At 41.8% G+C, this 19,964-nt stretch overlaps 1 protein-coding gene across 2 annotated transcripts in view; it reads left to right on the top strand.

Moving 5' to 3' along the window:
• rxraa (retinoid X receptor, alpha a) overlaps nucleotides 1–19,964 on the top strand; it is a 98,470-nt gene that overhangs the window by 43,858 nt on the left and 34,648 nt on the right. For both annotated transcript variants that reach the window (XM_075456175.1, XM_075456176.1), the window contains exon 3: nucleotides 15,705–15,943. In XM_075456175.1, the coding sequence (XP_075312290.1) occupies nucleotides 15,705–15,943 (239 nt within the window). The remainder of the gene's footprint in view (nucleotides 1–15,704; nucleotides 15,944–19,964) is intronic.

Here is a 19,964-nt window from a genome sequence, read left to right as displayed (position 1 = left end):
TCCTCCCAGGAGTCTGCTGACTTAGCGGAGCCCTTCTCCTCTGGGGAAGTCGGATGTTTTCTCTTGTCTGTCCCCTCCTCCATGCAGCACCCTTGGAGGCGTCAAGAATAAGAAGAGGAATCCACATCCTCCTCACCCCCAGGACCCTTGTTAGTCATGGCAGAGTGACCTCGCAGGGGAGGATTCAGGGTCAAGAGGGCAGGAAAAATAACTTTCGTCAAGCACAGAAAGACAGAATAGTGGGGGAAGAAAGGGTGTGGATTATAGGAGAGAGGAAGAAAAAAATTAGATTAAAGTGAAGAAATGCCTCCTGTTGCAGCACATGTCAAGCTTTTTCCTCGACTTGACTGAGACGGATTGTCCGGGTCAGCTCAGGCCAGCTTGACTCTGTAAAGGGCTTAGTCTGCGGAGGCTTGGGGTTTGATTAATGTGTGATGCATGCATCACCTCAGCAGCATGCATATTCTTTCTTATACAGCCACCCCAACATATTTTGTGCTTGATTATGTTGAAGGAGTTATTGGCAAATACGTTTTGCCTCTAGTACTTTTCATTCCTTTTATTTTTTAATTCTCAATTATGACCCCCTGATGACTAAGAGCAGCTAGTGTACTAACAACTGGCATTTATTATTACATAATTCCATTTATTAGTTTAAGAACCAAAATGTTGCCTTCTTGGTGTTTTTTAGTATTTGAATCCACTTCCTCTTTTCAGTAAGCGAAGGAAAAAAATCCCCCTTAACGTGGTGGAAAAACCCGGGCTGAAGTTCCTTTTGAAAGTCTTGCTGGACAGCATGTGTTTTTTGGAAAGCTGCCAGTGAAAACGCGAAAGAGGGGAAGTCAGCAGACTGGCTGTCTTCTGTTCACTGTTGTTCAGATTGACTCTGTCAGGCTGGCCTTTGAGGCCTGTGATCCAGGTGGTCTGTTCTCCACCGCGCCTCCTCGCCCTCCCCCCCATTTTCACCTCAGCCACCCCAAGCCCACAAACATGCCTGGCATTAGTGGCTTCCTCCCAGAGCGGTGGTGTCTTTCCTCCACCAGTCGTGAAGCTCCACAGCCATGGGCACATCGGTGTGAGCCAATGAGCGACACCTGTGTTTCTCAACCGTTTCTGTCCGTGCCAATCTTAACAGCAACTTTATTTGGCCTCTGTCGTGAAGCCAAGCCCAACACGTGAATGACGGGCATCCAGTCGGCGAGAAGTGCAGACGAAGAAGAAAAAAAAAAAAAAACTTAAATATATCAAGAATATAACTTTCCCAGCACATGTGTCACAAAAATGTGTTGCATCATTGCATCATTGGAAAAAAGTCTCTTACAGCAAAACAGCCTTTGATGGGACTGAGGGATCATTGTTCTGCGGTCAGACTTGGGACGACTGAGTCATCTTTCTGCCTATTAAAAGTGTCAAATCTTTCCTGTTTGTATGTGCAGCTGAGAATAGGATCACATGTTCTCACATTCAGATACGTTACCTTCTAACGTGTGGCAGCGTTTCTTATTAGAAACATAACAGTAAGTGGCGCTTCAGAGGCGTCACAAGGATTCGATTAATCCAGAAGTCTGTTGGATTTCTTTGCATTAGCAGTAGAACAGACAAAAGGACTCAGTAAAAAGCACTTGGTGCTTGACCATAGACCTTAATGGATATCAGGCTCACATGATTTTTTTCTTATGCATCTATTTGAGCACAATCGTGTTATTTAGTTCTCTGAATTCTCTTGTGTGCTTCAGGTGGTGTGGTTTTTTTCTTGGACTTGAGTTTATTGAAAACACAGTAATAAACCATGACTGAAATTCACAATTTTCTGTTCAATTTAGGCGATTCGTGATAAAGATTCTTGGGCTCCTTCTGGATAGCTACTGAAACTGAGTTTAAAGGGAAAGGAAAGATGAATTGGGTTGTTGTAGACTGGACTGTGTTTAATTGGGTTTTTCCATTTCCGTCTCACACGCCGATGATAGAAAAGGAGGCACAGAGGGATCAGTACCTCCAATGTTTTTACAATTACACTTGCTGGTGTCACGAAACCACCGACTCCCTGATTAGTGATCTGTCGTTGTGAATTCAAGTAACGCTTTATTGTATTCATACAGATTCTTTTAAAAGTTGAATTTCTTCCTTCCATAACTATCACTGCTTTCAGTGACCCCTAGAGAAAGTGCTCGTAATAACTTGCGCTAAGATTTACCAAACTCCTGTCACCAAATTTTAAATTTCAGCGGCGGGAGGAGCGTAATGCAACCTTTTCAGGCAGACAATGGATAAAATGTGGCCGAATTTTCTAAAGGCAGGATTTATTTTTCATCCCCTACAGTTCATTAGCACTGACTTGTTAAACTTTGACATTTCGGCTTTGTAAAGGCTACTTAAGAATTGTTGGCTTGTGGGATGCGGTCAGGCCATTCACAAATTATTTTTGACAGTTGGGGATAAGAGGTTGGAACAGGGGCTAACTCCTCACTTAAACCTCCAGCTGCTGAAGTGGAAAACATCACATAAGCCTCTCAGAGACACGCACTGCTTTCTATTAATCTCACCATATCAGAACATGCCGGCTTGATGTTTGGATGAGGCCTGTGGTCATTTTTTGGTACTAATTTGTTTACGTGACATATTCAGCATGGCACGTCTTTTTACTGCCTAAATGGAGAGGTGCGAACAAGAATCGGACATTCTGTAGCTGCGTGTTTCTTTTTGTAAACCAGCACCTGGCAGTTTTTAGCACATTTTCAGTTTGTTCATTAAAAAAAGCTTGAAAGAATTTTTTTTAAGATTTGGTTGAAATTTACAACACATTTGACTTAAAGGCGGGGTAGTGGATCTTTTTCTGGAACATTTTTTTACATATTGCTTGAAATACTCTTCACACCCCCATTGCAACCAATTAATTAAAAGTTTTGACACAAATATGAAAAGTTTTAGTGGCCTCTAGAACGTACAATCTAGGAAAAACAGTATCCAATCATTGTGAACGGACCGTTCACAATGATTGGATACTGATGCCGTCTATCAAACTGCAATCTGCTTCTCCCTCCCCCTCCTTCTCCCTGTGCGCGTACCCTTCTCCGTGAACGTCCAGAAGCTTGGCAGGAAGCTAAACTAGAGCCAGCTTGGCTAGCACTTAGCATTATTAAACGTATAGTTAGCATAAACTAAATACTAAATACGGCAACAATCGATGCTTGCTGTCAGAACAGCGCTCGTGCACCTTCGTGCTCGTGCGCGTTCATGTACTCTAGAGGCGTGCCTTCGGGGGAAAAGTGAAGAAAAGGGTTGGGACTTTTTACCTGTGTATTTTCAAAATGCAGCTTTGCTGGACTCAAAATCCAGGATCTCCTACCCTACCTTTAAAGTCAAGTGACCTTGTAAAAATGAAGCCTAATTAAACAGCTGTTATCACATATGATCCACAGTGTAGCAGTTTTACGACTACTGTACTGAAACAAACCTGGGCTCTGTAAAAGTGTCCAGAGGATACAGAAGATTCAGTTTCAGTCAGTGGTTCTGTTTAAGTCTCGCACCTGGAGGTGGATCAGACTTTGCGGTCTTTGTGTTGTTTGCGCTGTCAGCCACGTTTCCCGACAGAAGCAATTGGCTTCATAATAAAAGAGAACATAAACCTGTGTGACAACACAAACAGAGGAAGAAAAAGGGAGGGCAGGGAGGCTTGGAAGCTGCAGGTATCTGTAGAGTAGAAAGAGAGCTGGCAGCATTCTCGCCAGCGTGTCTTCCCAGGACATGAAAGACTCGCTGCTCCGAACTGGGATTATCCTCCACCTCTTGGGAGTCCCTCTGATGAGTAGAGAAGGCAGAGGGAAAGATGTGGAAAGAAATTGAAGGAAACGGGAACAGAAGAGAGGAATGATGGGGAAAGAATTAGATGTGAGAGCATGAGTGCCGGGGAGAGATGAAGAGACATACATGTACAGGCTCTCATCCACATGGATGTCAGATCCACTTAAGGATTTTCTGATGCACACAATACCTTGGTTGACCACCGCTGTGCTCTTTTTTTTTTTTTACCCCTCTGACCCCTCTGACCCCCTGAAGAATGGGCCCTGCTAGAGTTGCAGCGGAGAGCAGTGTCTTTATTCCACTTACTGTAACTTCTTCCTAAAAATCAATTGCATTTTTTCTCCCTTAAAAAAAAACTCCTGCATGAGATGCAAACACTGTAAAAGAGATCAGCGCTGCAGACATCCCTATCATAAAGATGAATCTTAATGAAATTCCTTTTGTAAATTTCCCTGTCAGCTGTTTTATTTGCGAGCAGTGTTTCTGAGGAGCTCCTTTGGAGCGTGCCAGCTGAATGATATATGGGGCTGAAATGAGGCATTCTGCTCACGGTTGCTGTTTGACTCGTCCATAAGACTGTTTTGTTAATAATGGGCCAAGAGATAATTGATTTTGTGTGTACTGGACATACTGTCTGTGTCCAGCAGAGCAAGAAGAGGGGAGTATGGAGGCGTGGGGGTGGTAAGGTCGGGCCTCATCAGTCAATGCAGCCATATTTCCATGATTTTGTTTACTTATCTTGGATGCTTCGTGCCTCCGCCTCCACTCGGCAGGGTTTTTTATTTATTTGTTTGCTCGTTGATACACTGATCCAAAGTACACTCCTCAGTGACAATCGCACAAAGAACACACGCATTCCCCCACACTCCTCAGAACGTACAACCACGGCTCTTATTGAAGCGTGTGCATTCCCACCCGGCTTCTGGAGGCCTCTTCCTGCAGCACGTACACACATAGTTTCCCATCGCCGCCACCCCCCTCCCTCATCTCATCCCCTCCGACTGGCCCCCAGGGTCTCAAGCTTTCTGTGAGATTTTCTCGCGCTTTCTCTTCCTCTGCTTCCCCTATTCGAATATCCTATCTAAGAATCTCTCCATCTTCACTTTTATGTGTTTATCTATTGATCAATCTATCTCTAACCGTCCTCCCCTTTCCCTTTTATCTCAGGGTTGTTCCCCAAAGGGAGAAGTAGATTGGGCGATCCGTCCACTTCAGGGCCAGGAGACTGAACCTTTACCATTTGGATTTCATTACAGACACACCAGAACCTCACAGCTTACAACAAAAGAATGATAATCACATAGAAAAGAAAACGAAAAAGAAAGAAGGTGGGAGGGTATCTCAAAGGCTTGTAATGTACTCAATAAATTTAAGCCTTCTGTTGGGGGGTGAAGAAAAGACTGTTGTTTTGTTTCAAAACTTAAATGCGAACCAGCTTCTTGTGTCTTAAACTGACACAAATTGAGAAGGATTAGATATCCTAAATCACATGTAAAAATGGGTAGTTTTTTCTAAGAGGACTGGAACCATTTTTCATGGTCTGGATGCTTCTTCTGTGAATCCCTGGGAGGAGGGGGGGGGGGGTCCGCGATGGACAGGAGGCACTGTCAGCTGACATCTGCCTTAGGCCCCATCCAGGTGTTGTGCAGGATCAAACGCACATAGTAGGCGCTCTTGTTCTGTGTGTCACTGATTCCTTTGTTCAAATTGAAGTCATCAATCAACCGCTGCCTCCAAACAAGTCATCAAGTGACAAATTCCTCATCGTAATGTCACCAAAGGGTTGGGTGAGTTTGTTTTTCCATCGTAGGAACTGACAGAATTAATCTGCACAGACCGATGGTCACTTAGTCAGAACACAACACACCTTGTGCAGTCTTCTCTCATTACTTTTTCACATTTATCTTTCTTGCTCACGGTGATTGTAATGAACGCCCTTTTCAAGGCAACACGATGCTTTATGTGACAAATAAAATATTTTTGTCCAAACTCCTGTTTTTCCAGCTCTGAACCTTGTAGAAAATGGACGCTCGCTTGAAACAGAGACGATATCACCGTGTCAGACTCCTAACTGGCGGTGTTCGGATGCAACGGTGATTATTAACAGTAGTTATCTGATTCCTTGTACCTGCTGTTGCAAAATTACCCTCCATGTTATGTTTGTCTGGCAGGTTATTATCTGTTGGTGTCTAGGCCCAGCCATGTACCTTCGAGTGTGTTTTGGCAGTGAGCGAGGCAGATAAGGGGCTGCGTTGTGATTTTCATCTCTGGGCTCTACCAGAGAGGAAGTTTGATGAATCAGAGCTTCCTTGCTCCCTTTGCATTTCTACAGTTTCATTAATTCAAAAAGCAGTATAGGGCATAACAGATGGCCTTAAGAAGGATGACTGCTCTTTTTAATCTGAAGCTATAATGCAATAAAGAAGCATTTACTCAATGGCAGGGGTTTCATAAGGATAACATTTTTATAAAATCATGCAAAGGCCTCGAAGGTTGCTCAGAAAGCCTGTAAATCTATCCCATCCTGGAGTCTACTAGCTTACTGTTCTCTTGCTACTTGCTCATCTGCTATTATTCTGCAGAGGAAATCAATTTCCAAATAGAGCAGAGGAGCATGAGTTGTAATCTTGTCTTCCCGACGTCCGCTCCACAGGCTGCAAGGGTAATTATCGCTCCACGCCATGTCTTTGATCAACTGGTATTGTCAGTTGCTGCTCATGACATAAGCCGCTCTCCAAAACACAGCCGGTGTGATACTCTGACCGTGCTGACTGTCATTCATCTGTGCGCTGCATCTCCTTCTTTTCAGCCTCATAGTTCTGGCTCTCTTTGTCTCTCTCCATTTGGCTGTTTCAGATGTATTAGTTGATGTACCACCTCCCTCCTTATTGAGGGGAAAAATGCAGGTCTTTGCTGTGCAAACGAATGAGGTGCTGATGTGTGTAGCGGGGGCTCATCCCTGAGGCCATTTGAGGTTGGATTGGTTTGATGGCATTTTATCAAATTAGAATTAATTCAAGTGGCCTAACTTACTCTAAGCTGTAAAGTAAGTTAATAAGAACCTAATACTTAATTGAATTATAATAAACCCTAATGCTGTTAAGATTAAAGTTTAGCTCAACTATTCTTCACCAAATTGTACTCCAAAGCCATTAATTGGGAGTGTCTTTCTATGACCGTTGTGCAGTTTTGCAGCTGGGACTATTCTGAATTATTGGTTCAATCAATGAGCAAAATTATCTTTCTAACGATCAAAACTTTGCTCCCTATTGAATATTGATTTTGCTGTTAAGCATTGAGTGTCAGTAGCACTGGATTTCCACAGGCTGCAGGTGTGAAGTAAAAGATCATTTTTTCTTGAAGTTTGAGGGCATTGAAGTAGCATGGAACATATTTTGTAGTATTTTCAGGCTGCAGCATTTGCTGAGCCTCGTCTTGGGCCAGTTGGGACTGTGGCTTTGAGCTCCCAGGGAGAGATGGTATATCACCTCTGAGCTAAAGAGAACAATTAGGCCATATCAACAGATCAGAGTGTTGGCAGTCGGTTCACAGTTAGCAATAGCGCCAGTAATCTGTGGCTTAGCTGGCACTTAGCCACAGCAAGCCACGGCTCCATGGCCTGTTCAGACACCTAAGAGTCACAGAGGGCACCAGATTGCCTCAGGAGTTGGAGCTTTCATCCGCATTCTATCGGGGAAATTAAATGGAGAGAAAATAAAGCCTATGAGAGACACAAAAAAATCAAACGGGCTGGGAGGGAAAGAATTAAGTCTTTAATGAGGACAGTTGTTTCAGCAGGCAAAAAAAATCTGGTTATATCAACACATTGTATCAAATGATGGCTGTTAGCAGCCCACCTACTGTGAAATTAGAGGTGGCCCGTTTTGTTTTTTTTTCGGCCTTGTATCCAACATTAAGGTTCATTGTGTACAGTATGTTGCTCTTACATTCTCTGTTTTAGTCTACAGGTTGGTTCATGAATGTCGGCAGATAGGGGCATGAACAGACGGCATTAGGAGGGTTTGGGTACTTTTGATTAGAGCTGTCACAAAGATATGCACGATCATATCTCGCCCTAATAAGAGTTGCCGCTATGGCTAAAGCCTTTGTCACTACATGGCTTTGTGCAACTTTTTATTATCCCGACTTGCTTTAATGAGGATTTAAAAGTAATGAGCAGAATTGTTTTCTTCTGCTGTGTACAGTGCTGTGCAAAAGCAAAACAAAGGCTTTGATTTAGCTCCCAAAGAGAGTTGAAAAGCAATTGTTTTCTTTTTCTTTTCATATTTCCACTGTGCTCGCTTTTCTTTTGTTTGTTGCTGTTGGTTTACATTATTGTGCAAAAATCTTGAGTGGTCTTTCATTCCTTTATTTGTTGCCCAAAAAAAAAGAGCAGCAAAAGGATGCTTCCATTTATTGAAACATGTGTAGACAGACATGGAAATACAGTCTTTAAGACAAAAACGGAGTTTGTCCAATTTTAGTAATCTTAAAAGTCAATCTCCTATCATCACCTTTTGTTCTTCAACACACTTTTCTTTTGTTTTCTTTAAGTAGTCTTCAGGAATAGTTCTCCAGGCTTCTTGGAGGACATCCCAAAGCTCTTGTTTGGATGTTGGCTGCCTTTTGTTCCTTTCTCTGTCAATACGATCCCACACTGCTTCAATAATGTTGAGGGGGAGGATTCATCACTCCACAAGACTTGCTGCATCTGATTTTCAGTCCACTTCTTGTGTCATCTGGCACAGCTCAGCCTTTTCTCCCTGTTTCCCTTCCTTAAGAATGGCTTCTTGACAGCCACCCTTCCATGGAGCCCATTTCTGATGAGGATTCAGTGAACAGTAGATGGATCAGCTGAAGGTCCAGATGCATCTCTTTGGTCCTGTGTCGTGTCTTTCTTGTGTTGTTTTCCCATTCCTCAAGGACATCTCTTACAGATACTGTTCATTCTGCTTTAGATGTATGTATTTTTTATGACACTATTCTACATCTGTCAAACCCTCTTATCTTTGACATTTTTCATTTTTTCATTGATGCAACTGAATAAATTGCACCAAATAATGAGTCTTTTTAATAAAAGGCTAGTAACAGAGTGCCTTAGAAATACAGTTTAAAATGAGTTTATTAAGTGAACAAGCAGCCCAAAAATGTCCAAAGAAAAACTTGACCATCAGGAGGTCTGGAAAACTATTGCTCAAGGCCACTCTCAAAGATTATAAGTGAGCAAAATATAAATGAATGTTGGAGGCTCAGTACTTTTGCATGGTATTTTATCCTTCTTTTTACCCTTATGCTGGTCATAGATGATAAAAATCTTCATCAGTCAGACTATGTGAATTTATACTTTTATTAAGAGTTTCTACTTCTCCAGTATTTCATTTGTCCTTGGATTTTTCTGTGCAGTGTTTTGCATGAAAATCTGTTTTCATCTGTAATTTTTTAGAATTTTTTATATTGTTTTGATCAATGTATAAATGATATATTATCACACAGTAAGATGTAGAAAGAGAAATCCTCCAAGTTGTCAGTCTGCAGCCACTCCAATATCAGCTCACTGCTCTCAAATTGTCCTAAACCTAGAAACGATGTGTACACTCTGTTCATTAAAACACCTTTCTAGAAGTGTAAGCTGTAAGAATCTCCATGTCTTTTGTTTTATTTATTGCCTCTCTCAATGTATTTCTCCCACTCACTGAAATGTCAGCAGCACATAATGAAAGTGAAAAGCACAGAGTGACTCAAAATGCTTTGATCAGCTGTTGCAGAAGTAAGTCATCAGTAAGGTGTAATTATATACATTATACATCCATTTAGAGGTATCAAAATCACAGATGAATTGCTTGCCAGTGGGATGAGCTTTTACATTCACCGGCCACGGCTCCTCAAATGCAGACTTCTCTCTTTTTATATCACTGCGTATTGAAAATGTGTGAATTTCGACTCGGGGGAATTCTGATTAGTCACTCTCAGTCCACATTTCTGACGTTTTATAAGTTAAGTGGTAATGAAAACTGCTAAATAACAAACAACAGTTTTTGTTATTTTTCCTAAAGGTGCCCCTCATAAATCACTCAGGCCAAAGCTGGACATATTTTACATCACCTCAATGTCGGGGTCATCAGCCAATTATAAACCCTTTCCCTGAACCACCTCCACCCATCAACTGAGTAAACACATCAGACTCAGATAATTACATTCTGAAGGGACAGGATTAGTCTGTTTATATAGTAGAAAACAGTAGATAGACGTTTCCCTGTTAATGAGCACACACGCGCCTGAGCAACATGTTGACATCGCAGATAGTGTCATGTTGAAAACTAACGGCTGAGGAATAATGCTCTAACTGTTGAAACACACACAAGCACACAAACAACGAGCTTGATAGAAGATTGAAATATCAGCCAGCTGTCGTCATGGTGATACAGACATCAGAGGTAAAAACTCTGAAGATGAAGCTGTAACACCGACTCTTGTGTTATTTTGGGCTTTTGGCTTATTTTTTACACAACACACTGAATCTCTTGGGGTATTTTGCTAAACCCCCCCTTCCTCTGAAAATATCCGGAAGAAATGGTAATGACGAGCGTTTCATGCTGGCTGCGCTGTGCCGCTCTCTGCGCTTCAAAAAGTGACTCACCTGCCTCTCCTACAGTGTCCCTGTGAACAATGATCATAAAATAATTCATTAAAAAAAACAGCTTGTTCCTCTCAAATCAACAGAAGGGGGAGAAGAAATCTTTTTAAAAGTGGGGCTGTGTTACCGTTGACGGGCTGCAGTTTAATCAGGCTTTCGTTCTGAGGAGCCACACCGTGCTCATGTGCTGCAGTGTTGGTGCGAGTAACTCATGGGGGCTTCATTTAAGCCAGTTCATGAAATAATTTTTTTTTTTGGTCTCCTAGCTGATTTCTCACAATCATCCTCTGGCCAAGCTCATGCTGGCAAGATGGCATTGCAAACACATTGTCTGTGCAAGGACCTACATAGAGCCCATCTGGATATTTGTTTTTGTGTGTGTGTGTGTGTGTGTGTGTGGCTTCAGTGAAAACCTAACAAAGTCTCAGAGGAATGTGGGATTGAACAGAAGCTATAGGGGTATTAACCTAGATCCGTACACATCCTTTTATGAGCTCAAACTCGCTCCAAACACCGAGCTTTTATGATTTCTGCCCATTGACAGTCGATTCCACTGATCAGGATTGAAGAGATTTAATGACAAAATGGCAGCTGGACATAAAGTGTGTGATTTGCTGAGATTTATGAGCTCAATCTCATTCTCTTTTTTTGCTGCATCCAACATCCTTGTGCTCTGTAAAATCTCCACAGTTCCGCTGGTAAATAATAGAGGAGGTGGGGTTTGTGGTGGAGTGAGAAACGAGCATCTGTCTGCCTGCGTATGGGCTCATGGTTGTGATTAGAAAGGAGAAGATGAAACAGAGTGGTGGTTGGTAGTCAGGAGGTGAAGGAGCTGCTGAGAGGGCAAACTTGCAAAGCTGCAGACGCCACTTGTGAGACAACGGGGTGAAGACGGGAAAAGATACTCTTGTCACTTGTTTTATCTGGTGGGGTTTTCCATTTGCGAAGCTTTATCCCTTGCTGGTGGCAGAGCTAACACAAGCTCACGTGCTGGCTTGGAAATAAAACCATTGGTGTTAGTTCTGCAGCCAGCTGAGTACTTTGTTGTCTTTATGGGTCTTTCTGTGGGAGCAGCGGTTCTCTAATCTTTTTTGTTTTTTATTTTGTAAGCCTTCATCAGCAGTTGAACAAAGGGTGTTTTACCTTTCAAAATATATATATATATATTTCTTTACAGTTCTATCGAGCTAAATTGATCCAGAATTTTGTGGGATGTTTGATTTGGGTTTGATTTAAGTGGTGGAAAAGTGTCAAAATCCATGTGTCGTATGTGCATCGTGCACACTGCTTATAATGCACACGCCGAGAAGAAAAAGCACACGGATCAAGCAGATTGTCAATGAGTCATTCAACGGCTCTCTTTGGCATCCATCTGCAAAACCAGTGAGCTTGTTTCCAAGTAACAGAGTGGACCACTTCTTTTTTTAGTTCTTTTTTTTTAATCTGCTACCACAATAGTAAAGGTACACGTAAGAACTGGCCAAGGGGTGGAGGAAAAAACACATGAAGCCAGAAGGAATCTTCACCTGGTGTAAGGTTTATTTACAATGTTGCCGTGAACAGAAAACAAGCCATTCAGATTAGCTGCGGATATTGTTTAAAAAATAAATAAATTAAATAAGAACATAAGGGGATTTAAAAGCAACAGAGGAATCCTGGGGCCAGGCCCTTGGCTATAGGGAAACTAGCTTGCAGCTTTTTCCGTGAAGTAAAATCTGAACTTACTCAGGAGCCACTTTTCCAGATAAATATATACCAGAATATATACCAGCTGGCTAATTTAGCAACATTATCCCTGCCAAAGCTAATGTGTCTTCCTCATAAATCATGTACATTACTCAGCCGTCACACAGCACAACAACTCTATATATTCGACCTGGTGAAATGAAATAATAGTGTTTGAGGCACTTGTGACTGATGTGCAACCTACACACTCTGAAGGGCTTATGCTAATCTTAAAGTGGACTGTTGCCTCACGCTCTTCATTAAAACATTTTCAACCTGCAGAGACCAGTCGTTCACTGCAACCAGTGTCATCTCTCCGTGATACAATCAAGCCTCTGCAAACATTCCTTTCGCATTCATTCTAAACAAACCTGAACTAAGCTTTGTACAAATTGGATTTTTTTTTGTTCCCCCCCAAAAAAATGTGCTGCCATTAATCACAGCCGCAGCAGCTCCCCTGTCTGAGAAATGTAAACAAGCATGTGAAAAAACACCATATGCTGTTCTTTTTATGTTGACAATTCTCTTTTATCTTTCCTTTTTTATTCTCATCTGCATCATCCATTTATCACATTCTAAACACACAAGCCTGTGAGAGCCAGAGCATATTTTGGCAGATTTCCTCTGTGTAATCACATCCAACAGCAGTACAAAAGAGCAAGAAAGGCAAGAGGGAGGGAGTCATTGTTTGGAAACTGGAGAAGCTTGAATGGAGTACAGAAGTGAGAAGTGGAGAACTCTGTCTGCGTCCGCCAGTAGGATGAGATCTAATTTGCTTATTTGTCGCTGCCACTTGTGTTTTTGTGTGCCCGGCGATGAAGACCAGTTGACGGGAAGTGACTGCATATAATAATCCTCCAAAGAGGTTTTTCAGCCCCTATTTAACCCTGAGTCAGCCTTTTTCTGTGCTGACACTCGGGGGATCTGGACAGCTGCCACTCATTTCTTGGATGCTTGAATGATTTTATTTGGCCCTCCTCCTCTGGCCTTCCCTCGCTCACTGATACGCTTCACGCAGTCTCTTATCTCATCTTGCAAGCTTGTTTATTTTATGCTTCTTGCAAGGCTGTGCAAACGGCTGCCAGACCTTGTCATGTTTCTCAGGACTGTTGATACACTTTCCAGTTCAACAGCTTGAGATGGAAAACGACTTCAGGAAGAGTCTCTTCTTATCTCTACTCTTCTCTCTCTGTACCATCCTAATAAGTGCTCTGCATTTTCATGTCTTTCTCTCTGTGTCTGTTCTCCTCCTCTCTTTTTCACTCCAAGGAGGATAAGGACAGTCTTTTTCATCCAGCTGTAATCTGACACAGGCTACCCTTCTTGCACAAAAATAAACGGACACAGAAATGCATGCAGGCTTTCTACGAGAAAGGCTTTATGTTCAGAGGGCTTGGCCCAAACACGACCATCCACATACACAAAGACCACATGGTGACAAGAACATCTTGGAAAGGAAAAGTCCTGCTCTAGTTCTTTCTCTTCTTCAAAACAACTGAAGAGGCGGAATTACATACGGAGGAAAGATACAGAGACGTGAGCAGTCAGTTCTACCTCCCAGCTGTTCTCTGTCAGTCCCCCTCCAGGTGGGGCCTTGCTGTCAGCTAAGCTCCCCCCTGCTGAGACCCACAGTGGCAGATTGGCAACCCTAATACCACAGCTCACTTTAACTGCCTGAATTAAAACCCAATTGGAGAAGGGTTATGGGAATTGCTGGCTCAGGGAAAGCTTTTTATTCATTATTTAATTTTTTTTTTCTAGGAATAACATGTGTGGGCACATTTTAGGGAAGAAAGAAATGTAATCAGAGGGATAGAAGCTTGGGGGGTATCAGTCTGAGGATTAAACACTGAACTAATACATCTAGTTGCAGAGCTGTTGTTAGCCATTTATTAGAGGAATGTTTGTTTGCCTTCCAAAAAGGATGGAATGGGTGTGTGTGGTTGCAGGAAGTGCTCGTGAAGCAAGCAGGATGTGGAGGAAGTGTTTGGCTTGGCTCGGCTCAGCTGGCAGATTGGTTGGTGCTCTGAGGATTGCTGGTGGAGAGACAATGATGGGAAGAATCTCCTTATTTTGTTGGGCATTCACCAAGTATTTTATAGCAGAAACATTCCACAAAGAACACACACATGGATTACAAATAAATAGATAAATCTTGTAAAAACAGCTGTACTTCAGGAATATTGGTGCGAACCAAAGTCGTTACTCAGCTGTCAACTGAAGGAGTCATCCTTCACTTTTATTCTGCTGAGGGGAAAAAGAGGAACTTGATCGCTTATGGAACTTGGGAGTGTGATAGATGTCCCACACTCCCACTTATTACATAACGAGTGTCAATGTTGCCACTGCAAAGATCAGGGAGAGCAAAGTGTCAGTGTCACAAACTAGCAGGATATAAGAGGAGGGTATTTTTGGACAGTTCACGAATCGGGATGACTTTAAACTGTCTCCTGTGAATGAATTAATGCTCATAAAAACAAAAATAACTTAAAGAGTTTCTTTACACACTACATACCCCAACATCTCAAGTTGCATTTGAGTGGTTTATAGGACTGAATGGCCTGCCGCACCCTTTTGTTAGAGGTTAATACACTAAAAACTCTAGAAGAATGGGTAAGGGTTAGGGAAGTGCAGAAAAGAAAAGGATGGATGCCTCATTTTTGCAGACAGAAGTAGCAGAGTCATGCATGCGTAGTAAAATAGAGTGGACAGAAGTGCTGAAAGATGTAACAGTACGGAGGGAGTAGTTATCAGTACACACGGAACCCTGTTGCCAAAGTCTCTATATGTCAGTACGTCTTTTCCCCTCTTTCTCATATCTTCTGTGTTGACAGCTGATGGGAAGATAGCCCGCTAAGACGAGGTAAAGACAGGGTCTTAAGTCTAGGAGGCAGAATACAGACAGAAAAAGCAGATGAGCTCTTGTACACATGACCTTAGCCTTATCGCTGTCTCTGACTACACTCTCGCTGCAGCTTTCTCCTCAGCCGTGGTGCAAGGTCATGTTTTTAATTCTCCCGGGGCTACTACCCGACTCATCAACCACATGCATTATACAGTAGATGTATTGTACATGCTGACCTCCTAGATTCCTGTGGGAAGCACTTTCGAAGTTTGAGGGACAGATGCAGAGAGAGTAGCAGAGCGACTGTGTCGATATCCTCAGCCACCACTTGGCTGTTGTGTTGTTTTTTTTTTTTTTTTTTTTTTTTAATATGAGCTGAATTTTCCATTTTTCCTGGACAGTGCTCAGATTCAACACCTGCACTCACACTTCACCAGATGTGCTAGACTCTCTGTGCCAGCAGCTGTGGTAAAAAAAAAAAAACTACGATTAGCTCAAGTGTGAAAAAGTCCTTTTGAAAATAAATGTGTCGTAAACAAAGTGGTTTTCATAGTTTTATTTGATATGGCAAAGTCATGCTGCTTCAGGTTTCGACTGTCTCATTTTGAAATCATTTTTCTCATGACAAAATTTACTTCGGCACGAACGACTTCCAAGATAAAAGAATTCGATTTCCAATCTTTTTATTTTTCCTCACAGATTCATCGGGACATGTGACCTCCTCACCCCTCGGCTCGCCCACATCCCATCGAGGAATGCACCCGTCTCTGCTCAGCCCAACCTCCATGGGGCCCTCCGGTTCTCTCCACTCTCCTATCAGCACCCTGAATTCACCAATGAATGGCCTGGCATCGCCCTTCTCCGTTATTAGCTCCCCCATGGGGCCCCACTCAATGAACTCTCCTGGCATGGGCTATGGCCCCAGCGTCAGCCCCCAGGTGAGGCCTGTAACAGATTTATGTGCACGCCGTTGCATGCACACATTGTTAAAGATATGCATTATATGCTAAATATGCAAATTTAGAGTTTGTCCATGCATATCATTATTTGCCATTATGGCTCAGATTTACTAAACAGGGAAAAAATGGAATGTGGTCTATCAGCATTGGCGTAAAGCTGTGTGGTCTTCCCTCCTCAGTTTAAATACAAATACATCTATTATTATCTTTTATGGTTTATGGGTAGCACACAAGTGGGGAGAGTCATTACAGCGCACACATGGCCGAACAACCAGAATAAAGGAAAGCTTCCAGACTTGCCTAATAGCCAGCTATTACTGGAGCCTTCTGTCCAACCGTGGGAGCATTATTATTACAGAAAATGATGGTATGTGAATATGAACCCATTGGTCTGTCACAGTTTCCTCACTGGTTCGGTAACCTTACATTCCTCTGTGCTCAGGGTCAGTTGTAGTGAAAATATGGACGACATCCCAGATAAATACGTTAAGATGTGTCCATTAAAACAAAAACAAATTAGTTTCAATGAATTGACAAAGAAATTACAAAGAGCTGCAAAACTTGGGTATGGCTGAGGTTCTAGGTTGTCTTATAGTTCCTCCAGTACCCCATTCATTTAAGAATAATGTGGATTTGCAGTCGTGCAGCACCAATCACTGTCATGTTAGGCATACTTATTTATTTTAACTTAATAATGCAGCAATCGGCCGTGAACTGTGGGTGCGAAGCTTGGTAGATCACTCTGCCAGATTCAGTTAAATACCCACTTCCTACCTTTGTGCTTTGAAATGGGAAACTCTCATGAATACATATGCAATCGGGCCAGACACAAAGGTGAAATGCCTTTCAGGCGCTAAATTACCACCATTACTGGATGTAAAGTACAAACGGTAGCAAATGAAATCCAAGACAGTCTGTGAGTGTGCGTAGAACACCAAAGCAAGTCTGGGCGAATATGTGGATGCAGAAAAGAAGATGCACATTTCTGATCCATCCCGCAGTAACTTGTAAACATGCAGCTCTGATGGCAGGTCGAGGGGGTTGTCACAAGTAAGGGTTCTATCACAGGTGTCGCATTCCATTTATTTGAAAGGTTGTTAGTTTGACATCTTCATTCACTTTGTTTGGGCAGGAGTAAACACATTAATGCACTCTGATAAGGCCTAAATTACTGCTCATCTGCAGCAAGTTTGTTTAAGGTGGAAATATGATTTGAAAAGAAAAAAGAAACATAGACTTTTTGGACCTTATTCTGTCCCATCAGGGTATATGATTTGACCCAACTCTCAGGTGTATTCTTCATGGTTTAGCTAAACAAAAGGTCTTCAGCTCCCAGTGCTGATGGTAATACTTTCTGCTCAGTGGTCTGAAAGCAGTTTCTCGACAAAGTGTGAATCATTTTAATACTCTCAGTGCGGTTCGTTGAAGACCATACAATATTCTGGCAATGTAGTTGGCTGATGTAATGCCCAGATAATTATCCCAGTTAAGAGCACACATAGTGGTCTGGAAGACCGCACTAACTTTCTCCTTCTTGCTACGAGCCTGGACAAATCTGACCAATAAGAGGAATAAATGGTCTTAATGTGGTTTATAAGGAGGCATGGCAGTTTATTTAAGTTATTTTCAATGCAAAGTAACCGAGCCGTGAAGTTTTTAGAATTAATTTCGATGTGAGAAGGCACACAATGAGGTCTGTAGACATGCTGCCTGTCTGATTTATCTGAGTTTATTTTTTTTGTATGATATAGATAGTCATATGTCTTTAAGTAATCATTTGCCAAATTTTAGATGCATTTTGAATAAATTATCCAGCATTAAGTATGTTTGCACCATGAACACTATCACTTATTGTGAAAAAATGTTGGAGTATTACTTGAACAAATGATTATGGAAAGTTTGGCTATGGTCATTGGCCAGTGTTTGCCTCATGGTTCTGGTCTAATTTGTCATCCATGTTAATGAAAAAAGTATTAGTTTTATAATTTAACTCTCAACATGGCATCAAATGAGTATTTCCCTGAATTATTACTTGAAACAAGATAACAAATGAATAAAAAGTTTTAGATGTTGTAGGATTGGGCGAGAAAGCACTACGTTCAGCGTCCCTTCGGTTTCATGGGGTCGTTCTTTGTCTTCGCTCTCAAATCACAGGAAAATGCAGCTGCCCTACAAACCCACCAGACAACCAATTTTGTATCATGTCTTACAAACCACAGTCGAATGTCTCAGAAGTGCAAATTGCAGTCACTTAGACTTGCACACTTGCACATATACACATAGGTTTTTTCCTAATCCAGGCTCCAGCAGACAGAGGCCCTGCTTTGACCTCATGGCACAGTCAATCAAGCCCTATTCAACAAGGATTCCACAGTGCTTCAGCTCTGTCACTCATTCGTCCATAGCTGAAGCATGCTCGTCACGCTCACCCGCCATATCTTACTTTCTTCTTTATCCTTTCATTCTTCTTTTTTTCCCTGGCTGTCCTCCTTCCTCCAGCTTCCCTTTCTTGTTATTATGCTTTGTCTTTGTCACATACTCTCCATTTTCTCAATTTTCTCCTTCATTTCTGGTGTTCCTTCAATAAGCCTTGGTTTTTGTGGTATTAAAATCTCTCTCTCACACACACACACACGCACACACACAATTAAGACATCAAAGCCTGCAGTGGCCCAATTTGTGTCTGGAGCCGTATCTGAAATTAAAATAGTTTCCCTCTGCAAAATGCGTTTGCTGACCCTTTTTCAGTGTTTATTGATAAGTGTGTTTAACTACGTTGGCAATGCAATTCTTTTTGGGGATGGGCTCTCCTTGTTGATGTTAAGCTTATCTGCACCTTCTTAACAAAAGTGTCCCATATGTAATGGAGTTATAAAATGGATTAGGAGTACTTTGAGAAAGTGGCCAGAATTTTTCTTTGCTCGAAAGCGCTCATCCTTCTCCCCACCCTTCTCCTTTGGATTTTTCACCACTTTTTAATTCAGACACTTTAATCTGTCCCGCTCTTCATGTCCCACAGTGACATACTTTGTATGCAGGTTGGATGTTGAGGGAGGTGGCTAAACATGCACATTTAGCTTATGATACCCTATATGTGTGTGTGTATATATATATATATATATATATATATATATATATATATATATATATATATAATGGGGTTAATTATCATGTGAATGCTTAGGGTAATTTCATATCTTCATGAAGGAGCTGTCTACAGAGCTCTCAGCCTCCCTCCCCTCAAAGATGGGTGTTTTATCCAACTCAGAGTGAAAGATGTGCAGTTCTCCAAAAAGCTGGTAGGCTTTGTAGATGACTTTATACTTTGATTCAGTACAGATTTTCTCAGAGTTAGTTTAAGATGGGAGGGGCTGACGACAGCCAACTTCATTACAAAGAAGACTAAGCTTGAACAGGATAAATGGCACAGAGGCACAGGGGAGAAGCACAAACAACAGCTTCATTAGACAGTCTGCATTATTTCACACTTTGTTGCACTTCATCACAAAGAAGATCATTTTCAATTTTGACCACTAAAGGACCAACAACAGCACCAGCACAACCAAGAGGAGCCTTTGATTTTTCTTAGACCCTGAGCGGCAGCAAATCACCAAAACATGTAGACATGCGTTTACAAGCCACCAATGCAGATTTCATGAAGTATTTTCAGACTTTTAGGGGTTGCTAGCTTAAAAAAGAAAAAAAACTTAAATGGAAGAATAGTAAACAAAAACGGTCACCTTGGTCCTATACGGGGACAAAAACAAGAGGTCTTTAGGAATTACGGTAGTTTCAGTTGTGCATGTTGTGATTCTTTCACACAAGTGAATATTGGCAATGTGTTCTTCAGGAGCATAACAGATGATCGTTCATGTAATAAAAGCATGAGAGTTTAAAGTTGGCTACATTAGAACTTATTTGAAGAAAAAAAAAAAGTTCTAATGTAGCCAATGTGATTCTAAAAGTGAAATCTTTCCATTGCATTTTAAGGATGTTAATT

Source organism: Odontesthes bonariensis, chromosome 22 (genome assembly GCF_027942865.1).
Source record: "Odontesthes bonariensis isolate fOdoBon6 chromosome 22, fOdoBon6.hap1, whole genome shotgun sequence".
NCBI lineage: Eukaryota > Metazoa > Chordata > Actinopteri > Atheriniformes > Atherinopsidae > Odontesthes > Odontesthes bonariensis.
The sequence above is the reverse complement of the archived record's forward strand: the minus strand, read 5'-3'. Positions and strand labels throughout refer to the sequence as shown.